The sequence below is a fragment of the Pteronotus mesoamericanus genome, unplaced genomic scaffold, assembly GCF_021234165.1.
Source record: "Pteronotus mesoamericanus isolate MK-2021 breed Mesoamerican mustached bat unplaced genomic scaffold, CSHL_Meso_final contig_272, whole genome shotgun sequence".
Lineage (NCBI taxonomy): Eukaryota > Metazoa > Chordata > Mammalia > Chiroptera > Mormoopidae > Pteronotus > Pteronotus mesoamericanus.
The window spans coordinates 494,162-516,651 of record NW_026555116.1 but is presented as its reverse complement, the minus strand read 5'-3'; the positions used below and the strand labels follow the sequence as shown (position 1 = coordinate 516,651).

The window sequence follows — 22,490 nt, the reverse complement described above, 5'->3', positions numbered from 1 at the left end:
ACTCAATCATAAGAAAAAGGAAATCTCACCTTTGTAACGATATAGATGGACCTACAGGTTATCTAATGAATAAAATAAACAAACAAAATAGAAACAGATTCATAAGATACAAGGAACACACTGACAGCTGTCAGAAGTGTGGGGAAATTAGGGGCTGGGTGAAAAACGTGATGTATTAAGCAAAAGAAAAGTCATGGACACAGGCAACAGCATGGTGATTACCAGAGGGAAAAGGCTGTGGGGGAAGGTGGAAGAGGGTAAATGGGGTAAATGGTATTGGAAGGAGACTATACTTTGGATGGTGAGGGCAAAATGCAACGTGCAGATGATGTGTGAGTGGTGGGCCCATAAAGAAAGAAGTTATATATAAAAATGATGTATTTCCTCTTCCATGTTTAAACTTTACTCACCTTTGAAGTACTCTTCATTTAATGCAACATCCTAACAAGGTGTTTTTTTTCCCACGGCTCAAGTTTTTGAACTCTTAATTATGATAACTTTAAGTGTTTCTGACATTTATTCTCTTTTATGAGCATTTTGTTACAGATGAAATCTATTTCACATTTTCTATATCTTCCTGAGAATCTAATTTAGCTCTCTGTGTCCTTCATATCACTGTATTTTCTTCTTTTTAAGTATATTTTATTGATTATGTTACTACACTGGTTCTGATTTTTGTTGCCCATTTATTTCCCTCCTCCCTGAACTGCCCACCCATCTTCCGCAATTCCACCCACTTCGTTCATGTCCATGGGTCGTACATCAAGTTCTTTGGATTCTCTATGTCTTAATATTCTTAACCTCTCCCTGGCTACTTTCTACCTACTGATTATGCTTCTTATTCCTGTACATTTTTCTCCCATTCTCCATCTCCTCCTCCCCACAGATAACCCTCTGTGTGATCTCCATTTCTGTGATTCTGTTCCTGTTCTAGTTGTTTGCCTAGTTTTTTTGTTTTTTAGGGTCAGTAGATGAGAGTTGTGTTTATTTTCATTTTACTGTTCATAACTTTTGCTCTCCTTTTCTTACGTAAGTCCCTTTACCGTTTCATATAGTAAGGGCTTAGTGATGATGAACTCTTTACCTTTACCTTGTCTGGGAAGCACTTTACCTGCCCTTCCATTCTAAATGATAGCTTTGCTGGATAGAGTAATGTTGGATGTAAGTCCTTGCCTTTCATGACTTCAAATACTTCTTTCAAGCCCCTTCTTGCCTATGAGTTTTCTTTTGAGAAATCATCTGATACTTCATGGGCACTCCTTTGTAGGTAACTCTCTCCTTTTCTCTTGCTGCCTTTAAGAACTTCCCCTTATCTTTAATCTTGGGTAACTTAATTATGATGTGTCTTGGTGCGTTTCTTCTTGGAACCAATTTCTTTGGGACTCTCTGAGCTTCCTGGACTTTCAGGAAGACTATTTCCTTCGCCCAAGTGGGGAAGTTGTTCTTCATTATTTCTTCAAATAAGTTCTCAATTTCTTGCTCTTCCTCTTCGCCTTCTGGCACCCTATGATTCACATGTTGGAACATGTAAAGTTGTCCAGAGGATCCTCAGCCTCTCCTCATTTTCTTGAATTCTCGTTTCATCATTCTGTTTCAGTTGAATATTTATCTCTTCCTTCTGCTCCAAATTGTTGATTTGAGTCCCAGTTACCTTCCTTTCACTGTTGGCACCCTGTATATTTTCCTTTATTGCACTTTGTATAGCCTTCATTTCTTCCTTCATTTTGTGACCAAACTCAATCATCCTGTCAGCATGCTGATTGCTAGTGTTTTAAACTGTGCATCTGATAGGTGGTCTACCTCCTCATCGCTTAGTTCTTTCTCTGGAGGTTTGATCTGTTCTTTCATTTGGGCCGTATTTCTTTGTCTCCATGCGCCTGTTACACTGTAAGCGGCAGAGCCTTAGGTATCCTCCAGGGCAGGGCAACCTCTTCGCCGCCTTGTGCTGCTGTCCATGCGGGAGGGGTCAGAGAGGAAACAGTGATTCTTGCTCGGCTCTTGTCTGGCTTTGAGTCATTTCCCTCTGCTGCCCACAAGCAGGTTTTGCCCTTTCAGGTGGTGATTCCTAGGAGGATAATTTTCTGTATGTTCTAGGACCACGTGGGCTTCTCCTACGAACACTCCTGTGAGCCTGGGAATTTCTCCCGCTGCCACAAACCCCACGGATATGTCCAGCCAGAGGTTTTGAGTTTTTTGTTTCCTATCCTAAAACCCTAACTTTTGCTGTCTGTCTCCCTCCCTAGTTGTTCTTCCTGGCTTTTCCATGGACCATGGGAGAATGCCTGGTCAGCCAGACCCTGCCGCTCCCGCATACTCCACAGCCTTGCCAAGTGTCCTCCCTGCCCCAGCTACCCTTTTCTGCCCCTCCTGCCAGTCTGGATGAAAGTTTCTTTAACTCATTGGTTGTCGGACTTCCATGCAGTTGGACTTTCTGGCAGTTCTGGTTGCTTTTTGTTTTTAAATTGCTTCTTTATCCTTCTTTTGGTTGCACAAAGAAATAAAACGTTTCTACTGATGCTTCTATTGTAGCTGGAACTCTAAAGTGCTTCTACAGTTTTTTGTTTCGCTTCTTCTATAATGACAAAAAATATTTTCCCTTTGAGGACTTTTTTCATCCAGGAAAGCAAAAAAAAAAAAAAAAAGGTGCTCATGGCAAGACCCAGTGAGAAGGGAGGGTGAAGCATGGGGGTCAGGCCACTTTTCATCAAAAGCTGCTGGCCATTCCGTGCAGCGTGGACCGGAGCACTCATAGATCACCCATTATGAAACAGGTAAACATGATGGAGTCCTCACAAAAAATCACTGAAGCCGAATGCAGACCCTCACAACAAGGCAAGTGTGTACACTGACAGAGAAGGGTTCCTAGAACACTCACTCAGTGGGGAAAGCCTGTCCTACAAGGGTCCTGCCATCCATATATTTCCTGGTTTATTTGGGTCCCCCCCTCATATTATAGAATTGTACATAGGAAATGTATATAATTTTATTGACCAACTTAACCCCAAAATTCAATTCATGAAAAAACTACGTAAAAAAGAAGGGAAAAACAGTCATTAGGTCATGTTTTCACAGGAACCACTTTTCAAAATTCTTCAACTCCTCAGGCAAGTTAGTTTCATGTAAGTGTGAGTTTAAAGTATTAAAACTGTACTTTTTCAGTCATTTTAGGGTTACAGAAATTTAAGAAAAAGCCACAGAGATTTCCAATGCACCTCCTGCCCCCACACACCCACAGCCTCCTCTATTATGAACTTTCCCCACAACAATGGTGTATTTCGCACAACTCATACACCTACATTGATCACCCAAACCTCACAGTGAACGGGAGGGTTTACTCTTTGTGTTGTACATTCTACAGGTTTACACAAATGTATAATGGCATGTATCCGTCATGAGAGTATCATCGAGATGAACTTCAGCGACCTACAAATTCTCTGTGCTCTTCTTCGTCTTCCCTCCTGCTCCCCTCAAACCCAGACAACATCTGGTCTTTTTACTGTCTCCATACTTGTGCCTTTTCCAGAATGACATATGGTTGGAATCATACAATATGCAGCTTTTTCAGATTGGCCTCTTTATTCAGTAATAAACATTTAAGTTTTCCTTATCTTCTCATGGCTTGATAGTTCATTTCTTCAGTACTAAATATTAATACACTTTTGGATGGACCACTATTTATCCATTCATCTAATGGTGGACATTTTGGAGGTTTCCATTTTATGACAACTTAGAATAAAGCTGCTAGAAACAACTATGGGCAAGTTTCTGTATGGAAAGAACTTTTTAACTCCTTTGGGTTAAATCTCAGGAACACCGTGACTGGATTATATAGTAACAGTATGTGTAGTTTTGTAAGAAACTGGCAAACCACTTCATTAAAATATCCCTTACACAGTATATATATTTTATATATATATAAAAAATATAAATATATACTTTCATTTCGTAACAGTTGACCAAGAAAGTTTACTGCTCCCCGTGGCTGCACATCAACGCCCCAGAGTTGAAAGCACGAGCAGGCACAACAGGTGGTCCTGACAACGGCTTAGCCCACGCACCCCCTGCTGTGACCATGGACCTGAGCCTGCATGTGCTTCTCGCCTCTGTCCGGCTGCCCCATGTATCTCCAAGGCTCACACAGATGTTGTGTCCATCTATGGGACTTCCCTTATACAGCACAAGTACAGAGATAAAACTATGGAGAATGTCAAGAGAGGGATAACAGAATATTAAACCAAGGACAGGATTCCTTCTGCAACTGCACGGTCACATGCCCAGGAAGCTGGATCTGCTCCCAGCTTCAGTGGATTCTCTCCATTTGTCCTCACCTTAATTTTTTGGGTCCTAGTCCTTCTATCAGTGTCCTTATATTATAATAAAGACAGTGCAGCTGAGAATTCCATTGTTCCGCATGCGAGTTTCAACTTCAAGTTTGGTGGCCAGAAGTCTTACTCTCTGGCTACAACATAAGAGGGTGTTTTGAGGGGGAGTCTTGGGAGCTCCCCGCATGCTTTCCCAAACCTGAATACGTTACAATAGCATGAGTCACAAATTCACTCAGGAGGCAAGGGAGAGTGATGGTATTGAAGAGAACAGAATGAAGATTTTCAGGAGCTCTTTCATACAAGATGCTATCTAGGTGGGCCCTACATGTAATCCTCACACACTGCTGGTGGGAATGTAAATTGTTGCAGCCTCTATGGAAAACATTGTGGAGGTTCCTCAAAAAGTTAGACTAGCACTACCACACGATCCACCAATCCATCATCTGGGTATGTATCTAAAAATCTTGAAAACACTGATTCTTACAGATGTACGTACACCTAAGCTCAATTCAGCAATATTCAACAATAGCCAAGACATGGGAAAAACCTCAGTTTCTTCAATGAGTGGTTAAATAAATATTTTTGTTACATATATGCATTGGAATACTATTCCATAAGAGAGGAGAAAATACTGTCATTGGCAAAAATAAGGATGGATCTCGAGAGTATCATGCTAAATGGAATGAGTCAGACAGAAATGGACAAAATTCACATGACTTCACTCGTATGGAGGACATAAAACAGAAAGCAGCAAATGAACAAAAAAAACCCTCAGAGACATAGACAACAATATGGCAGTGAACACAGAGAAATAGGCTTCAGAGGAGATTATTAGCCTCAATAAAATTAAACAAAATAATGGGGGTCAATTATATGGTCACCAAGGGAGACTAGACTTTTCGAGGTGGGCATGCAATGCACTATATACAAGTGATGTAGTATGAAATTGTACACCTGAAACTGATATGATGTTATTAACCGATATCACCCCAATAAATTTAATTTTTAAAAATGACCTAAATGGATATTGTGTTACTGATGTGTATAAACATATCATACAAATGTATGAACAACAATCATTTGAATTAGGCGATTTTAAAGACTGCTATACCAAGTAACTCAATTTATAAGCTCTCATGTCACCCCAACTTCACCAATTTAATCATAATGTTGACGTAAAGAAGTTCCTTAACCTCAACAACCCTCACTTTACCCATGCATAAAATGAGAGTACATATTTATAAGGTGCCATCAGTACTAAATAATATATGTAATAAGTTAAAGTGCCTTCTCCTCAATTAAATTATTTGTCTTCTCTTTGTTATATCCAGGAGTATAGAGCCTAATACAATCTATAAAAATTATTGTACAACCTTTCTTCCTTTTTCCTTGAAAGTACAACCATCTGCAGTTAACTGAAAAAAAGAGTCATCTCTTTCTACTTCTTGATCACCCTGTTTTTCTCCAAGCCTATTCCAGCAGAGTATTTGCATGACATATATGTGTAATTTGCAAGGGGATATGTTTTCACAAGAAATTAGATGTTAGCATCCTTATCATTTGTTTTCTTTGTTTTATATTAAAGCTTCTTACATGTAAATTGGTTTTAAGGAAGAAATAATGCAAAATAATTTAAATTACAGTGCTAACGAGGCTAATTTTAGGACAAAAAGAGTTTGGAACATAAATTTGAACCCCAAAGATGTGCAGGGCTACTGTGGGGTCAACAGGCCTGTCGCATGGAAGGGGTGGAGCTGCAGGCCCAGCTGCAGTTTGGGTTCAGGCTGCACATCACCTGGGAGCGCTGTGTCTCCGCCGCACAGAAGTAAGTGGCTGAGTCTTCCAGCTGAGAGGTTGTGATGTGAAGGGTACTGTACAGGTCCTTAGAATGTATTGTGGAGCTCAGCCTTCCAACCTGTTTTGCCTCTGAGGTCAAGTGAAATAGACTGCTGAGGCCACCACCAGGATTCTGTCGGAACCACTGCACTCGGTACACTGCGGTAGAAAAATTGCATCTCACGGTAGAGTTGCTTCCCTCCTGGAGGCTCAGGGCTGAAGGGCTCTGCTCCACCATCTGCCCTCTCACCCCTGCTTGGAAAGAGAAAAACACAAATGATACCACTGCGACAAACGAGACAGTTTCCTGACTGGTAAAATAGCCCAAGAAACACCCAAGTGGGGCCATCTCGGAGCTCTGGGTCAGGTCTCCTCCTTCTCCCTCTGTCAGCTGTGGACGCTCCCGCTCCGGGGCCCCATCTGGGACAGCCCCAACTCACAGCCAACCTGGGCCCACAGAAGCCACAGCAGGGCTGCCAGGTGTCTCTTCATGACGTTTTACCCAGATGTGGTGCCTCTGCCTTGCTCTGGAGGATGTAGAGTCGTAGGCCTCAGCAAAATATGTTCCTTCGGTAATGTGCTCCACCGGACTCACCGAACACCAGTCACATCTGAGCTCTGTCACTCATCTGAAGGACAACTCCACCCACAGTGGCCTGCAAAACAGCACAGTCATCTCTCCAAATTCTGGATAACAGTGCAGGAGGCTAAGGGGCAATACATACAATGTATGAAGATATACAGCTTTTTTTTCTTACACTTAACGTATAAGATGTTTGTGGGATAATGTGTGAGAAATGGAAGATGATGAATCAGGAAGAGTCAGTGTCCCGGGTATAATGTGTGACCTAAAGAACCCTCGGTAGAGTAAACCGCTATTTCCCAAATTACATCTTTTGATAGAGATTTTGAGAATTCAGTTATGTAGGTGTTATGATAAAAGAAAACTGATAGTATGTATTGTTTGTTGTGCCCAATAATCCATTTTTTAAATCTGTAGAGTTCTAGAAACCAAGACACACAGACACTATCTGTATAGAAAATGATTCCAACAAAATTAGCCTGATGAAAATTAGAATACTTTTGTAATGTCTACTCTGACCTCATTTCCACCTCTCCCATTCCCGTCCCCACCTAGGGCACCCTGCTGACCCACACGGCCAGTTCTGGTCCAACCACACTATGCTCGTCGAATTAAATATTGCTTCTCCCTTTGCTCCAGTTTTTCTTCTTTCCCTTTTCTTCTGTTTTCTTTTTCTGTTTTTAATTTGTTCTTGTTCCTTCAACTTTCACAGAGATATATGAAACAATAGGATATTTGGCATATTGGAATAATGCTGGCTCAGTGGGTTTGGTGAATTTTAGTCTTAATAATTAAAAAATTAAAAATAGGTTATTGAGTTCTTTTTTATTGAGCTTCCATGCTCTCATGACCAGTAAATTCTCTCTCCTGTGACTCAGCACATAGAACCATTCTCACAGTGCATGGACAGCACATGGAGTCCAGCTTTCTGCAGTTTACATTAGTGGCAGAGCTGAAAAATGGAGCTGAGCTTCACACAGACACTGTTAATCTTCTCATTTTTGCTGTCTATAATTTGTCCGCTCACAGGCTCACTGGTTTCCTTTCTTAAGGGCTTGCTCAACCGTAAGAACCATGACGAAGTTATTTTTTGTAAAGCTGCTTTGCCCCCTAGTGGGCCAAAACCAGCGTTACAGAGGACTTTAGACCTGCTGACTCACCAGTCACACTGCCCCAGCCTCACTCACTCCTTGTTTCCTGATGGAGGAAATGCAGATCCTTAGAAAACAAAGTAACTCCCTACACTGAAAGGAGATAAAAAATGAACCAAATCCACCTGTATATAATTTTCTTGACCAATGTTAGCCCAATACATTTATTTTAAAAAAGAACCAAATGCTACTTTTCAAGTGTTAGTTCATGAAAATTATTTTTATAAAGATGTATTTATTTGGTTTTAGAGAGGAAAAGCGAAGGAGAAAGGGAGGGAAAGAAACGTTAATGCGCAGATGCCCCTACTGGGGACTTGGCCTGGAGCCCAGGCATGTGCCCAAGGCCGGAAATCAAACTGGTGACCCCTTGATACACAGGCCAGCGCTCCGTCCACTGAGCCACACCAGCCAGTGCTGACAATTAATATCTTAAAATAATTTCATAAATCACATCTTGTGCTTTTTTACCCTATTTCTTTGACTTAATTGTAATGCATCTGTAAAAGTTTATTGAACTTTTAGTGTAAATGAGGTAATAACTAAAACTTAAGAACATATAAAAGATAATAACATCCAATATACAGGTTCCTGGGGAAGACAAAAATACCCATAACTACAACACAGTCAAAGACAATGACCCAAAGTGGATTGAAAACTCAGGGATAAGGTTCCAGAGAAAGAAAACGACTTATACCTGGGGTGTTTGAACAAAGTCTTAGGAAGTACATTAGGAGCCATTTTCTTCTCTTCCACTTTATTGGGGCTAAAAATAAAGAATATGGTTAAACCTCTATAATGACTTATGACTATTAATTTTAGCAAGAGGAAGAATTCATGAATATATGAATTATTAAAAGTAATAACACATTATATATAGACTAAAACCCTTTTGAATACCAACCTCAATTCCCACTCTTCCATCACTTATCACTCTAATTCTTTCTTCCTCCTGACCAATTTGGAGTTGATACTTTTTGGTTTTAGTATTAAAAATTTAAAAATACAGAAAATATATAGTATTTTCTTTATGTTTTATTATAATACAAACAGACATATTGTGCATACATTGCTGTGCCTTGTTTTGTATTCTCAGTAATAAATTTCAGTCTTATGTTAACACACAGATCTCCTACTGCTGCGGTATATCCCATATTGCAGATATACTATTGTGAAAATAGCCTTTCTCCAAAGGACAAACTGTTAAAATGTTGATTTTTCCCTTGAAACACAATACTACAAATCTTTCTGAGCATTCACCCTTATTCCCATGAGCACATGATTCTCCTGGAGCAAAGACTAGGACGAAGTGGAGGAGCGAGCCCTGAGGATAGTAAGTGAGAGTCACTCCAGGCAGAGAGAGGGAAGATCGGGGACAAAGGCTCTGAGGGAGAAAGGAGCAAAGCCGTGTTCTGATTATTGTGTTGGATGGTTCTCTATTTTATGCTTCTAATGTGCTTTGGGACTATAGGAGCTGATTTGATACACTCTCTCTGAACTTACAGCTGGTGTGTCATTTGTTCAATCAACCTTGAGGTCATTCTAAAGATAGTAACTTTGCAAGAGAAAAAGTAATCCAAAGGAAAGATATAGGAAGAGGAAATGTTATAGAATAATACACACAGAGAAACAATTTAAAGATAAAAGTCTAAGAAGAGAAAATGCTTTACTTTTTTAAAATCAGGAGACAGAAAAATGATTTTCCCCTTTCTCCAAGAGAACACCAGGTCAGTGAGCAAAGTCAACTCCTGCAAGATGAGGTCTAGGAAAAAAGACTACAGACAGGGTTTCCAAAACTTAATATTCAGATAGAAAATGGGTATGAAAGGAAAGCTGGCAGGGACAAAACAGTGAGGAGAAATAAAGATTTGTAGGAAAGGATGAAATAAAAATTAAGAAAATTCTGTATGTTTATATGGCAAAGAATAAAGAAGCCAAGTGTCCATACCAGCTATTACATTTTTATCGGTGGTCCCTCAACACTCATTGATTCACAACTCGGAATCTTTTAAGAACTCTCTATAAAAGCATACTTCTAAACTTTCTCAAATCATGTCAGAGAAGATGAGAAACCCTCATGATAGATACTGTGGACAATATTATTATGCAAACTCTTCAGTAAAAAATTGAAACAAGGCAGGTTTCAGGGTTCTCGCTTATATATCTCATTTTATTACTGCGAGGACCAATTTTAATATCTTATTATATAAAATATAACATGAAAAAAGTTTGGAGGCATACAATATCTTAAACATTTTAATACTTTATCTATTTTCATTTCCATGTTCTAGTGCATTATTTCCTAAATGAAAACATTCCTTTGTATCCCTTGTATTCAAAATCCTTGTATCTATAGAAGTCTAAATTCCCTAACAACTCTATTAATGTGCTCAAAAGATTGGAAATTTGTATTAAGTGTACTGCATATTTGATGTTCAATAAGAAAATCCACCAGAGGGGATCACACAGTCATAGTCACTCAGCAGCCTGAGTTTGTGCTCAGCTCCCCCTGCAGTTTCTGTCACTGTGTCATTCAGAGCACAGAAGTATGTTGCCGAATCTGACTCTTGGACTGAGGCTTTCTCCAAGTGGAAGGAATTTGGTTCTTTGCGATATGTGGCTTCAAAACCTTTGTTGCTTCCTTTTTCATCGGCCCTTGTGGCTCTCAGGAGGAGCTGTAGGCCTTCTCCAGGATACTGAACATACCAGAAGAGAACAGGGTACCGTGTGGCTTCATAGGAGCAGTTCAGAGTCAGGGAATCCCCTTCAAGCAGGGTCACTTGGCCTTCCGTCTGGGTCACTGAGTCTCCACGTGTTTGTCCTGGGGAAAAATAAAAGAAAAGTCTGTCACCTTGGTCATAAAGCTCTTAAATGAAATCAAAGTTAAAGAAGTTACTCATAGAAGAAAGAATCCATTCTTAAGGGACATGTTACTTACCAAGCACTAAGAGTACCACAGTCACTAAGCCTGGGGCAGAGTTCATCTCCGCAGTGTTGCCTGAATAACGTTCTTGACACTTCACACGGGGGAATGTTGGACTCACAGTGAAATGCTAAGTCAAAGCCTACATTTCACCAGGAAATGTGTTGATCTTACGAAGCATCACCCCCTGGTGGACAGAGACTGACATGGGATGAATGTGTTTTAGGTACCTCTCCAAATAGCAGTATGTTCTCATCTCTAACTTTATTTATGAAGCACATTCTGTCTTCAGGTGATGCTAAAAATCTGAGCAACTGTCCTCAGCTGTCAGGGGTTTTTTTTCTTCAGGACAATACCTGACATTGAAGTACTTTAACATAGCAGGCAGGGTATTTCTGTAGTCAGAAGACATCGATTTTCTTGAGCATTTTTAATATAGTACATTACCTTCTCATGTGCCCACTATGTTCCTGCCTATAATCCACGGAATGTAAGAAAATGGATGCGGTTGAAATCAGAGGAAGTAACAGAAAGTCTACTTTTGATTAATTATTAACTTTTCATCACCGTACCCCAACAAGAACAGTGACTGACATTTCTTACATGCCTAGTAAATATTTGTAACAATAAACAGAAATAAACAGTCTTTCATTGAAGATTCACTACTACATGACATACAATATTTTCTCAGTCCTCAAATATTATCCATTGTAAAAAATTGCTATCTTTTTAATAAAACTTTTCAGGAGAAAAATCATAAGTGAAGTTACTACTCAATAAAGAGAGATCTTAGATCAATATCTTAATCTTCCACTATTTTGTTCCTTCCAAGATAAGATAGCTAACCAAAGTGAGTCAAGCAAGGAACACTAATCCTATAGCCTTAATGCAGGTTCAGTGTCAAAAATGTTTTCTACTATCAGCTATCTCCCAACTTCTGTGGCCAAACTTTAATTGTATAATTTCTCCCACAGGTAGGGAACCCCAGAGATGTGGAAATCCATGAAAGCCAGGAGCACAAGTTGGAACTCTCTTCTTTTCACCTATCAAATTATTAATGATATATCTGCTATTATTCATACAATAGCTAATAAAGGAATCAATGTAAGTGATTTAAGGTTACACATTCTCAGATGTCAACATAAATTTCCAGAAACATATTTTCCAAGATTGAGATCCACTGAAATGAACATTTTAAAAGCTACCCAGGTAGTTTTGTTACAGTAAACCTGGTACCCACTTACAAGGTTTCATTTGGGATAACTGTCCTAGACCAAGGCGATCCTCTTGATCAAGGAGAAAGTTCTGAGGTCTGCATGGGGAACTGTCCCTATGGCAACACAAATTGTGAAAACTTGCCCTTTCTTTGAAGTGCCAACCCCAAAAGTAAGCACTTCTTTAGTCACTTTCTATGTCCATTCATTTCATAAAACAAAACCAAAAATTACTGAGAATTATCAGGGTAAAGTTCTGGAGAGGGGCACTTCTCTCTGTCAACATTTATCCAGACACAGACATGGAAGCTTAGTTCAAGCTGTTTCCTGGAGCTCTCTCTACACAGACTCAGATCAAGGTATTTCATGAGTCCTTGAGTCAATCTGTGAATAGAGTCCCAGATGCGGACGAAAATCCAGGCCCAGATGCTTGACTTCTCCTCCAACTTCCAAGTTACATTCCCAGAACCTACCACAAAGCTATGCTAGAATGGAATTCTGAAAAAGCAACCAAGAACTTTTATTCTGATATACAAGGAGAAAACAAAGTAAATTAGGGCAAAGTTGGATTCAAAGTTAACAGTGCAGCTCATGGGTACACTGAGTTATTATGTATACCTTAAAAAACACATAATTTGGCACTGGTTGGTGTGGCTCCGTGGACTTAGCGTCAGCATGTGAACCAAAGTGTCACTGGTTTAATTCCCAGCCAGGGCATATGCCTGCGTTTCAGGCAAGGTACCCAGTGGGGAACACATGTGAGGCAACCACACATTGATGCTTCTCTCCTTTTCCTTCCTCCCTTCCTCTAAAAATAAATAAATAAAATCTATTAAAATAATTTTTTTATTCTTTTCAAATACATTTGTCTCCATGTTCCCGCCACCACTTTCCTCTGCCACAACCACCCCCGCCTCCCTTCCTCAATACTTCCCCCTTTGGGTTTGTTTATGGGTTCTTTATACATGTTCCTTCATTTGACCCTTCCTCTTCTTTTCCCTGTTACCCCATCGCTCCTTCCCTCTCGTTATTGTCTGTCCCCATTCAGGACACATGCCTGGGTTGCAGGCAAGGTACCCAATGGGAGCACATGTGAGGCAACCACACACTGATGCTTCTCTCCCTCTTCCTCCCTCCTTTTCGCTAAAAATAAATAAATAAAATTTTTTAAAAACTTTTAAAAAACACATTATTTAAAGCCAATGAGAGCCAAAAGAAGGAACATTTTGCATTTTGTGTGGCACAAGAAAACTTGTACAGCATGAGGTGAACGTCTTTTATCCCTGCTCTCCCATGCCTACTTTCAGGCAACATCTTTGTCCCAAGTTACTTTGCATATTGCATGATTTTACATAAGTGGAATTATATGTCCTCTTCTGTCTGGCTTCTATCTCTCAGCATACTTATTTTGAAATTCTTCCATGGTCTCACAAGTATCAATAGTTCATTCTGTTTTGTTGCTGAGGAGTTTCCATCATACAGAGATAAAATAATTAGTATATTTATTAACCTCTGGATGTACACTTTTGTCGGTCCCAGTTTTGGACTCTTACAAAGTTGCCTGAATATATGTGTATAAGTTTTTTAAAAAATATATACTTTCATTCCTCTTTGGTCAATACCTGAGAGTAGAATGGCTGGTTTATATGAAAGATTTACAACTGACTTTGTTAAAATCCATTACTTGTTCTAGTAGCACTTTTGTACATACCCTAGATTTCGCTAGATAACTATGATATCTCTGAATTAGAAGAGGTTCACTTCCTTTCTGAACTGTATGTCTTTTGTTTCTTCCCCTTGCCTTCTTGCACTGCCTAGGACGTCTCAGACAATACTAAACACAAGAGGTGAGAGCCAAAATTCCTGATCTTAGAGGGAAAGCATTCAGTCTTTCACTACCAAGTATGACCTTAGATGTAGGGTTTTTTAGGCGTTTCATGAAGTGGGAGAAATCGCCTTTGATTCTGAAATTGTTGGGAATGTGTAATGAGGAATGGAGGGAAGATTCCTCAAATTCTTTTTTCTATACCTACTGAGATTACCCTCATTACCTGATCATCTGCTCTGTATCAATCTTTTCGATTATATTATGATGATAAGTTGTCACAGTCAAATACTAAAGAAGATATTACTCTTCATTTAACCAACAATGAAACAGAGCTCACAAGTGCCTAGAAAGCACACAACAGAGCTAATGGCTTTTAACACAGTTCTCTCGGAGAGCAAAAGTCTGCTTGTTGATTTTTTTCACTGCTGATTAGTTTCAGAGAAAATTTGAGAGAAAGGCCAGAAGGTAGCGAAATTACCTCTTGACACTTTGAAGTACTTCAAGACACTATGTCAGCAAGTTCTTTATTCATACAAATGGAATTAATACAAATAATTGAATAATTGCACCTTTGGCCTTTTCAAAAAAAGGCAGAAGAAGAGACATGAAGGTCACAAACTACATTTCAGGAGCAGACCACTAGATAGTGTCTTGACCATTCTTTCTAGACCCTTTATGAGACATCTGACTTGAAGAATGCACTGCAGCAAGGGTGACAAGCTCTTCCCGACTTCTGTGAGTCACCACGAAATGAAACTTCATTCATGGCTGGTGATCACTCTCTTCCCCTGTTCCTTAAAACTTGCTTGTCATAAAACAGTCTAGACCATAGTTCTTCAAATTAACCGGTGTAGACTGTTCTCAAAATTTTTTACAGAAGTGCCATATGATGCAGTAATGCTTCTTCTCAGAGCATACTCAGGAAAACGGAAAGAATTAGAGTTTACAGAGGTCTGTCCACCATGTACCCAGCTAACTAATAGGAAAAATAGACATTTATTGAAGAAGATACAAGAAACAACATACGGAAGACAAAGATGCCTCATCCCCCTTCAAAGTAGCTACCCTGGGACCTCACACAGTTCTCCCAATCCCCATCGGCTGCCCCGTCATATTTTCCAGAATTTCATCAATGGTCTGAAATCTCTTCCCTTTCAAAAGTGACTTTAGTTTTGGGAAAAGCCAGAAGACACAGGGCGCCGAATCTGGGGTAGAAGGGGAATGAATCACCTGGGTGATTTCATGTCTAACCTAAAAACTCTGCACAAAACATGATGCAGGAACTGACATGTTGCTGTAGTGAAGCTGCCAATCACAGTTTTCCATAGCCATGGCTTCTCAATCATCCCAATATTGTCTGTGGAGAAATGTTCAAGCTTAATGCAAAATATGATGCAGATTCATTCCACTCAGTCATTTTGAAAGAGACGGCCACAAAATACACATGCTCACGCAGCGGCCTCTACCGCCCCCACTGACAGTACAGTGAAGTCATCACTGGTCATGCATGTTCATCCCTGTGCACTCTCCTTGGCTGCCAGGTGGCATCAATGTCACACAAACCGTTCTCGGTATGTTAACAATGGCTGGACTTTTTCTGCACAAACCTTGTATGCTCAAAATATTGATATATTTACATATACTTTTCCACCAAAATATGGAAGCAACACAAATGTCCTTCACCACATCAATGGAGAAACAAAATTGGTATATCCAAACACTGGAATATTATTGAGGCTTCAAAAGGAAAGTAATTCTGACACGGGCTATATAGCATGGGTGAACCGGCAGGATACGAAGCTGGGTGAAATACGTTACAGTTTGACAAGTAATGCAGGATTCTGCCTTTGTGAGGTATCTGAAATTCTCAGACTCATGGGATGAGACCTGAAATGGTATTTGCCAGAGGCTGGTCAGATCAGGAAAGGCATGTCATTGCTAGGGGAGCACAAATATTCAGTTTTTCAAGGTGAATAGAGTTCTTTAGATGTAAATGTGCTTAACACCACTCAATTGTATACATAAAATCATAAAAACTTTATGTTGAAATGGTAAAATTTGAAGAACAGTCAAAATGTTGAAAGACACTCCTTTTCAGAGTCTACTATGCACATCTGCTTCCCAGATGCAAATATACAATGGACTAATAAGATCACTTCTTCAGCATCCATTATCGTTCAGATTTTTAGGCACTGAGACAATGGGGTTAGAAGTAAAAGGAGGAAATATTAGAGAATGCGGACTTTGGATTGTGGAACATTGGAAAAAGGAGGGCATGGTGTGTGCAAATGAGCCACACAATGACAAAAATGCTTTTAGAAGAGTGGTGAATTGGAGGGCAAAGGTAGAATAAGATAATTCACACTTTGCTTGTTCACAATGTCCCCCTAGAGACACTAATTATTGATCATTTTAGGTGTAAGGCTGGTGGGATTTGCTGCAGGTTAATCTACATAGTGGAAATGAGCTGTGCCATGCTAGAGTGTTAATAAGATGGAAAGAACACAAAGTTTCTCACATAGTAGGCACCTTAGCAGTTCAATGAGGGTGCATTTACTCACCTAACAAATCTAAATTAAACTCATTCATTAAACAGTATAAAGAGGATAACATACAAAGAGAGGAAACCCACAGAAAGTTTTCACAGCCTTCCTTCTTCAAAACAGAGCCTGGGTCATAAAATATACTCGATAAATATTTCTTGAACAAATTGGTCTGGAAATCTTACAATCGCACAGACTATTACTGGTTTCTAGATTCAGATGTTTCTGAATTTCCCTAGTTAATTCTTCTACCTCAATGTCATAACAAATGGCAAATTGTTTGTTTTCCCTGCTCTTTGTCTTGAAAAAACAATTTCAACCCCAATTTTCAAACACATGGATCTTTTTCATGAATAATAATTCATGGTTTATGGAACTTGAGAGGTACTTTGAAAGAGTGATTTCCTTAACACCCTACCGACACCTGTGCTACTACACCGCTCGCCACTTTCTGACAGTGCTGACAATGACAGCCTTACTCCACGGAGCACGTGGAGGCAACAGGCAGGGCCCTGGGGCTTTGCGACACCTCTTCCGACAAGCCTCTCACTTGTGAGCTCACTCAGGGCACACGAATACACTGCAGTCCTCCTGCTGTGACGCTGAGATGACAAGGTTAATGACACTCTTTGTTTTCTGAAAATTCAGTGAATAGCGACCTTCTGGGGCGTTCTTCTGGTTGTAGGAGTCCTGACGAATAAGGACAATCATCGCCCCACTGCTGAGCTGCTTGTACCAGAATGGGCTGTAACTTGTGGCACTGGTTTCCTATGTGCAGCCCAGGGTCACAGCCTCCTTCTCCTGCACTAACATTGCTGGTTGGCCTTGAGTTACCTTCTGGCCAATACTGCATCCTGAAGGGAAAACAAATCAGAAGGTTTGGGGATAAGTCATGGGGGACAAATTAAAATCTGTTTTACAACTTGCTACCTCTCCTTCCAAGGGCACTTATAAAACACTGCCTGGACTCCTGGTCCTTAGGTTATAGAGGACGCCCATACCCACTGTGGCGTCCCTACCTAGCCACATGGAAACCAGGACCATCTTCAGAAGGCTGGAGGGCAACATGTTCATGTTCTTCCAACAAGGGAAAAATATCTTCTTGTTCTCCTGCAGTTTCAGGGCTCTGCAAGGTGAGGTGACTCTGACAGGAAGGGAAGAAACACTGGGCTGTGTGCTGCTGCCGCCCCAGAACAGGAAACAGCGTTTCCTGGAGCAGCAGGTTGCTGTGGGTCACATCAGGCTTCCCTATGTGCCAGCTGAGAGTGCCACTCAACCCCAAGTTTTCAAGAATTAACGATCTCTTCTTTAAATTTTGTTTTCGATATTATTTTGTATAAAGAGCAGGTACAGCATCGTGGTTTGACAATCACATGCTTTACAAAATGTTCCCCCTGATATTTGCAGTACCCACTTGACACCATACATAGTTATTACAATAACTTACACTATATTCCCTATGCTGTATTTTACATCCTAGTGCCCATTTTATAACTACCAATTTGTACTTTCAATTCCTTCGCATTTTTCACCCACTTTCATAACCATCCTCCTCTCTGGCAAACATCTTCAGTACTTTATTACTTGTCTTATTGTTAATAGCCATCCTATCAGTTGTAAGGCAGTATCACATTGCACTTTTGATTCGCGTTTCTCTTATAGCTAGTGAAATTGTGTCACATTTCATGTATCTGAAGACCATTTGTATATATTCTTGGGACAAGTGTCTTTTCTGATCCTCTGCCCATTATATACTGAAGTTTTTTGATCTTGAGTTCTATGTGTTCTTTATATACTCTGAATTTCAACCTCTTATCAGAGTTGCTGTTTGCAAATGTCTTCTCCCATTTGGTTCGTTGCCTTTTCATTGTGTTTGCAGCATTTTTGCTGTGCAGAAGCCTTTTAGTTTGATGAAGTCACATTCATTTATTTTTGTTTTTACTTCCCTTGCCTTTCAGGTCAAATTCATAAAATCCTCAGTAAAATGATGGTCTGTAAGTATACTACCCACGTTTTCTTCCCTGTAATTTATTGTTTCAGATCGTATATTGAGGTCTTTGAACTATTTTGAGTTGTATTTCTGAACCGTGACAAATAGAAGCCTTGAGATCAGATAATACCCACCCTAATGCTCTAGTTCAGCTCTACAAAGCCATTGCTAGTGCAACAAAGTGTTGTTGAATGTGTTGTTCAGTGACAAGTGCTAGGGAAGCCAGATAATGACTCAGTCCCTCCTAAGACTGCTAGAGTGAATCTTCATCAATACTAACTCAAACATTTGAAATGATGAACTTTGCCTACAAAATTTACTTAGAAGTTCAAACTGCCAAGCATAGAAGAAACTGACAATGGTAGCAGAGGTGGGGACCAGCATGTGCTCTCTCGGGCCACGATTCCGACATCACAATAGATTGGGTATTGTAGGGTTCCGTTCACATGACACTGTACAATACATTAAAACATTAGCCAGCAGGGCAATGTGGAATAAGGGAGTGTGTGATTCCAAAAGAACTGCAAAAGACAATGTTGGTGAGCAGTGAAGCTATTCTGTGTCTTGATCATGTGATGCTCACATGATCTACGCAATATGTAAAAATTCAAAATTTACAGAACACTACACCAAAATCAGACAGCTTTAATATGTGATTATTTAAAATAAAAAGTTCAAAATACTCAGAGAGAAGCAAATTAAAACCACAGTGAGATACCACGTCACCCCAGTCAGAATGGCCATCATACACAAATGAACAAACAAGTGCTGGCAGGATGGTGGAAAAAGGGGAACCCTGGTGCACCGTCGGTGGGAATGCAGCTGCTGCAGCCACTGGGGAAAACAGTCCGGAATTGCCTTAAGAAACTAAAAATAGAACTGTCTTTTGACTCAGAGAGTCAACCATTGGGAATATACCCTAAGAATCCTGAATCACCAATTCAGAAGAACCTGTGAACCCCAATGTTCATAGCAGCGCTATTCACGATACCCAGCTGCTGGAAAGAGTAAGTGCCCATCACTAAATGAGTGGATCGAAAAATGGCGGTACATTTACACAATGAGATACTATGCCGCAGAAAAAGAGAAGGAAGTCCTACCCTTTGCTACAGCATGGATGGAACTGGAGAGCGTCTGCCAAGTGAAATAAGTCAGGCAGTGAAAGACAGACACCATATGATCTCACCTGTAAGTGGAACCTAATCGACTAAACAGAAAAGTGAGCAAAAAAGAACACGGGACATGGAAATAAAGAACATACTGTCAGCAACCAGAGGGCAGAGGAGAGGTGGACAACGGGGGAAGGAAAGGGAAGAGACGTCAAGGAACATGTACACGGGGCCCATGGACAAACACAGTGGTGTGGAGGGGAGGACTGAATGTGGGAGGTGGGGGAGGGAAGGGCAGGGGAGAGTAACTGGGAGGGGGAATGGGAACCACTGTAATGAACAGCAATAAAAAATATTTAAAAACAAGGGATAAGTTAATTTAAAAAAAATAAAATATTGAGATTAAAATGGCAGAATAGGAATTTTCTGGCATCTTCCCCTTCATCCCCAAAACGACCAGTTTTCACAATCATGCACTGGAGTGCCTGTCGAGAAGTTCAGGAATCCAGCGCAGAAGTTACACCGTGGGAACAAAAATATGAGATTGGTAGCATTTTAAATGATATTACGATCAATTTCACTTTACTTTAGCCAAACTTTCCCTTATGTGACTTAACTCAGTGTCAACAGAAATCTTCTAGACGTTTGTTTTTTCCCAAAGGGGAAAATGACAGCAGGTGAGTGAGCACCTGGTTCTCTCAACCCAGGGGACGCTGCCAAAAAACACTCTCCCCTCCTTCTTGCCCCATCCACATACTGAGCTGTGCTGCCCACCTGGGACTGGGGAGCCCCTGGGAGAGCAGTAGCCGGGGCTCTCAGCGGGCATTAAAGGGGCAGGAGTCCTACTAACCACAGCACAGACAGAGGACATCGCGAACCTGCTCCCGAGGCGCTGGCGACGCCTTGGTGAGTTTGGGGGCTCAGAAAGGGTCTTACTCTGCAGGACCAGCAGAAACCACATACCGTTGAGCCCAAGGGAAAGCAGCAATAGGAAGGGGGTCAGCACATGCTCTGGTTTTGCAGGATGAAGAGAAGGTGATAATGTTTGTACTGAATTTTCAAAAAAAAAATGGAGGAAATGAATACTATGGTGAAAGTTTAAAACTTGAAAGTGTCTTAAGTATGTACTGATTCTGCACCTGGGGCCAGAGAACTTCTTTTTTGATTTTCTTCCCATACATAAATTCTCACCTTCATGTGATTAAGCACTTAAGTCCATAGTAATTGCACCCTCTCTCCTTTTTCTAACTTGGTTTAAAAAACATAAAGAAATAAAATAAAAGCCATGTGCCCCTCTCCCTCCAGCAGCCTTGCAGAAATGGGCGCATCAGCCGTCACCTTGCTGTCCCTGGATCGCAGGCAGTGGTCACAGTGAGGGAACTCATAAAAGCCATTGAAGTGCTGGGCTACGATACTGGCCTTTCTTGTTCAGATGTTATGAATCTGATTTAATATGTTGACTTTCCTTATCAAAACAAACCAACTTGCTAATAACTGACAACCAAATCTCAGCCAGGAGTGATCATCTGTCCATCATACATACCAGTCACCAAAGGTATACAACTTTAGGAAGAATATAAGAGAGCTTAAAAATCACCCACCATTGACCATGAGTAGGAGAAATAGGAAATTAATTATTAATACAAATTCTTTCACTACATTGATTTCCCTATAACATGAAAAGAAATAACATTTTTAATAAAAAAGGGTTTTTTTATTAGGTAATGTTTCATTCGGTCAAAAGGCAGTGATGACTCAGGGAGATCTGTCACAAGCCACCTGTAACCTACTCATTCATCTAATGCATTCCAACAATAAGAGTAAGATAACTGATAAATGCTTATCAAAGTGTCCCTGCCTAACCCATAATGGAAAGAAAAAGGTCAAGTCTAGGAATTAATATTTGGCTTAAAATAACAGAGCTTTATTAAGAAAGAAAGATATGTATAAATAAAAAGAAACTGTATATTTGGCAATAATTAAAAATCAAATGTATATATTAAAGGTTTCTGATTGATTCACAAATGAATTTAGACATTTAAATCTATCACAAAGCTTAAATTAAAATTGTAAATAAATACACGAATTCACAATTCTTTCTTAACAAACATCTCTTCATTATCAACTATGAGATAAGTTTGTGCTAGGTATTGAGCCTAAAACAGTCAAGAGTAAAGAACTCTGTCTTCTGAATTCTATCAGAGACTAATGTGAAAAAATATAAGCATAATTTGGTAAAAGGAAATTGCTTTATGTGTTTAGTAGAGAGCTCACATTCTCAAAGCACTTCCAATCTTGATTGCCTCAAACACACAGATGATACATACCATCAGCGAGCTCTAGGAAAAAAAGAAAAAACATGTCATATTTTATTAACCAGAAAGTGTGCAGAAAACATAGAAAAGACTGTCAGATTTTGCCACAAATGTAGACAAAGGAAATTAATATAAACTGTGATTTCTTAAAATCTCTCACAGAGCTATTAAAAAGCAGGTTTTGCAGGAGAGGACTTGATGAAATGGAAAATGCTCAAGTCAAGGTAGATCATTCAGTGAAAGACTTCTGATTGCAATTACAATAAAAATTGATACAAAAATTAATTTAGATGTTACCAATATTATCTCACGACACAATCACCAACTTTATATTTTTCTACTCTACATATTTTCTACATTGGGTACCTGGTTCTTTTTAATAGAAAAATATTAAATGCTGTTGTGAAAACAATATTTAAAACTCTAACATAATAAAATTGTGATACTGATGTGAAGTAATTTTTAATAGGACAGGAATTAAAATAGCACAAACAAAATAATCATGAAAGCCTCAATTTTTAAATGAAACATTGCTAACTCACTTCAGGAATTCATTATGCAAAAGTCTATCCGACAAAACGTTCAACGCTCTCTCCGTCTTCTTAAAACTAACTTTTTAAAAGTAATTTTAACATACAACACATTAGTTTCCACTTGGCAGACAGGTTTTCGTAGA

The 22,490-nt window shown here is 39.8% G+C and overlaps 1 pseudogene and 1 gene segment (V, D, J or C); both read right to left on the bottom strand.

Annotated features, from left to right (window-relative positions):
• Nucleotides 1–10,327: 10,327 nt before the first annotated feature.
• On the bottom strand, nt 10,328–10,909 carry LOC129071913 (T cell receptor alpha variable 9-2-like). The segment is given in 2 exon segments: nt 10,328–10,713; nt 10,831–10,909. Coding segments are annotated over 2 exon segments (432 nt in total).
• A 5,859-nt stretch (nt 10,910–16,768) lies between these two features.
• Nucleotides 16,769–17,512, bottom strand: LOC129071912 (T cell receptor alpha variable 14/delta variable 4-like; annotated as a pseudogene).
• Nucleotides 17,513–22,490: the final 4,978 nt, after the last annotated feature.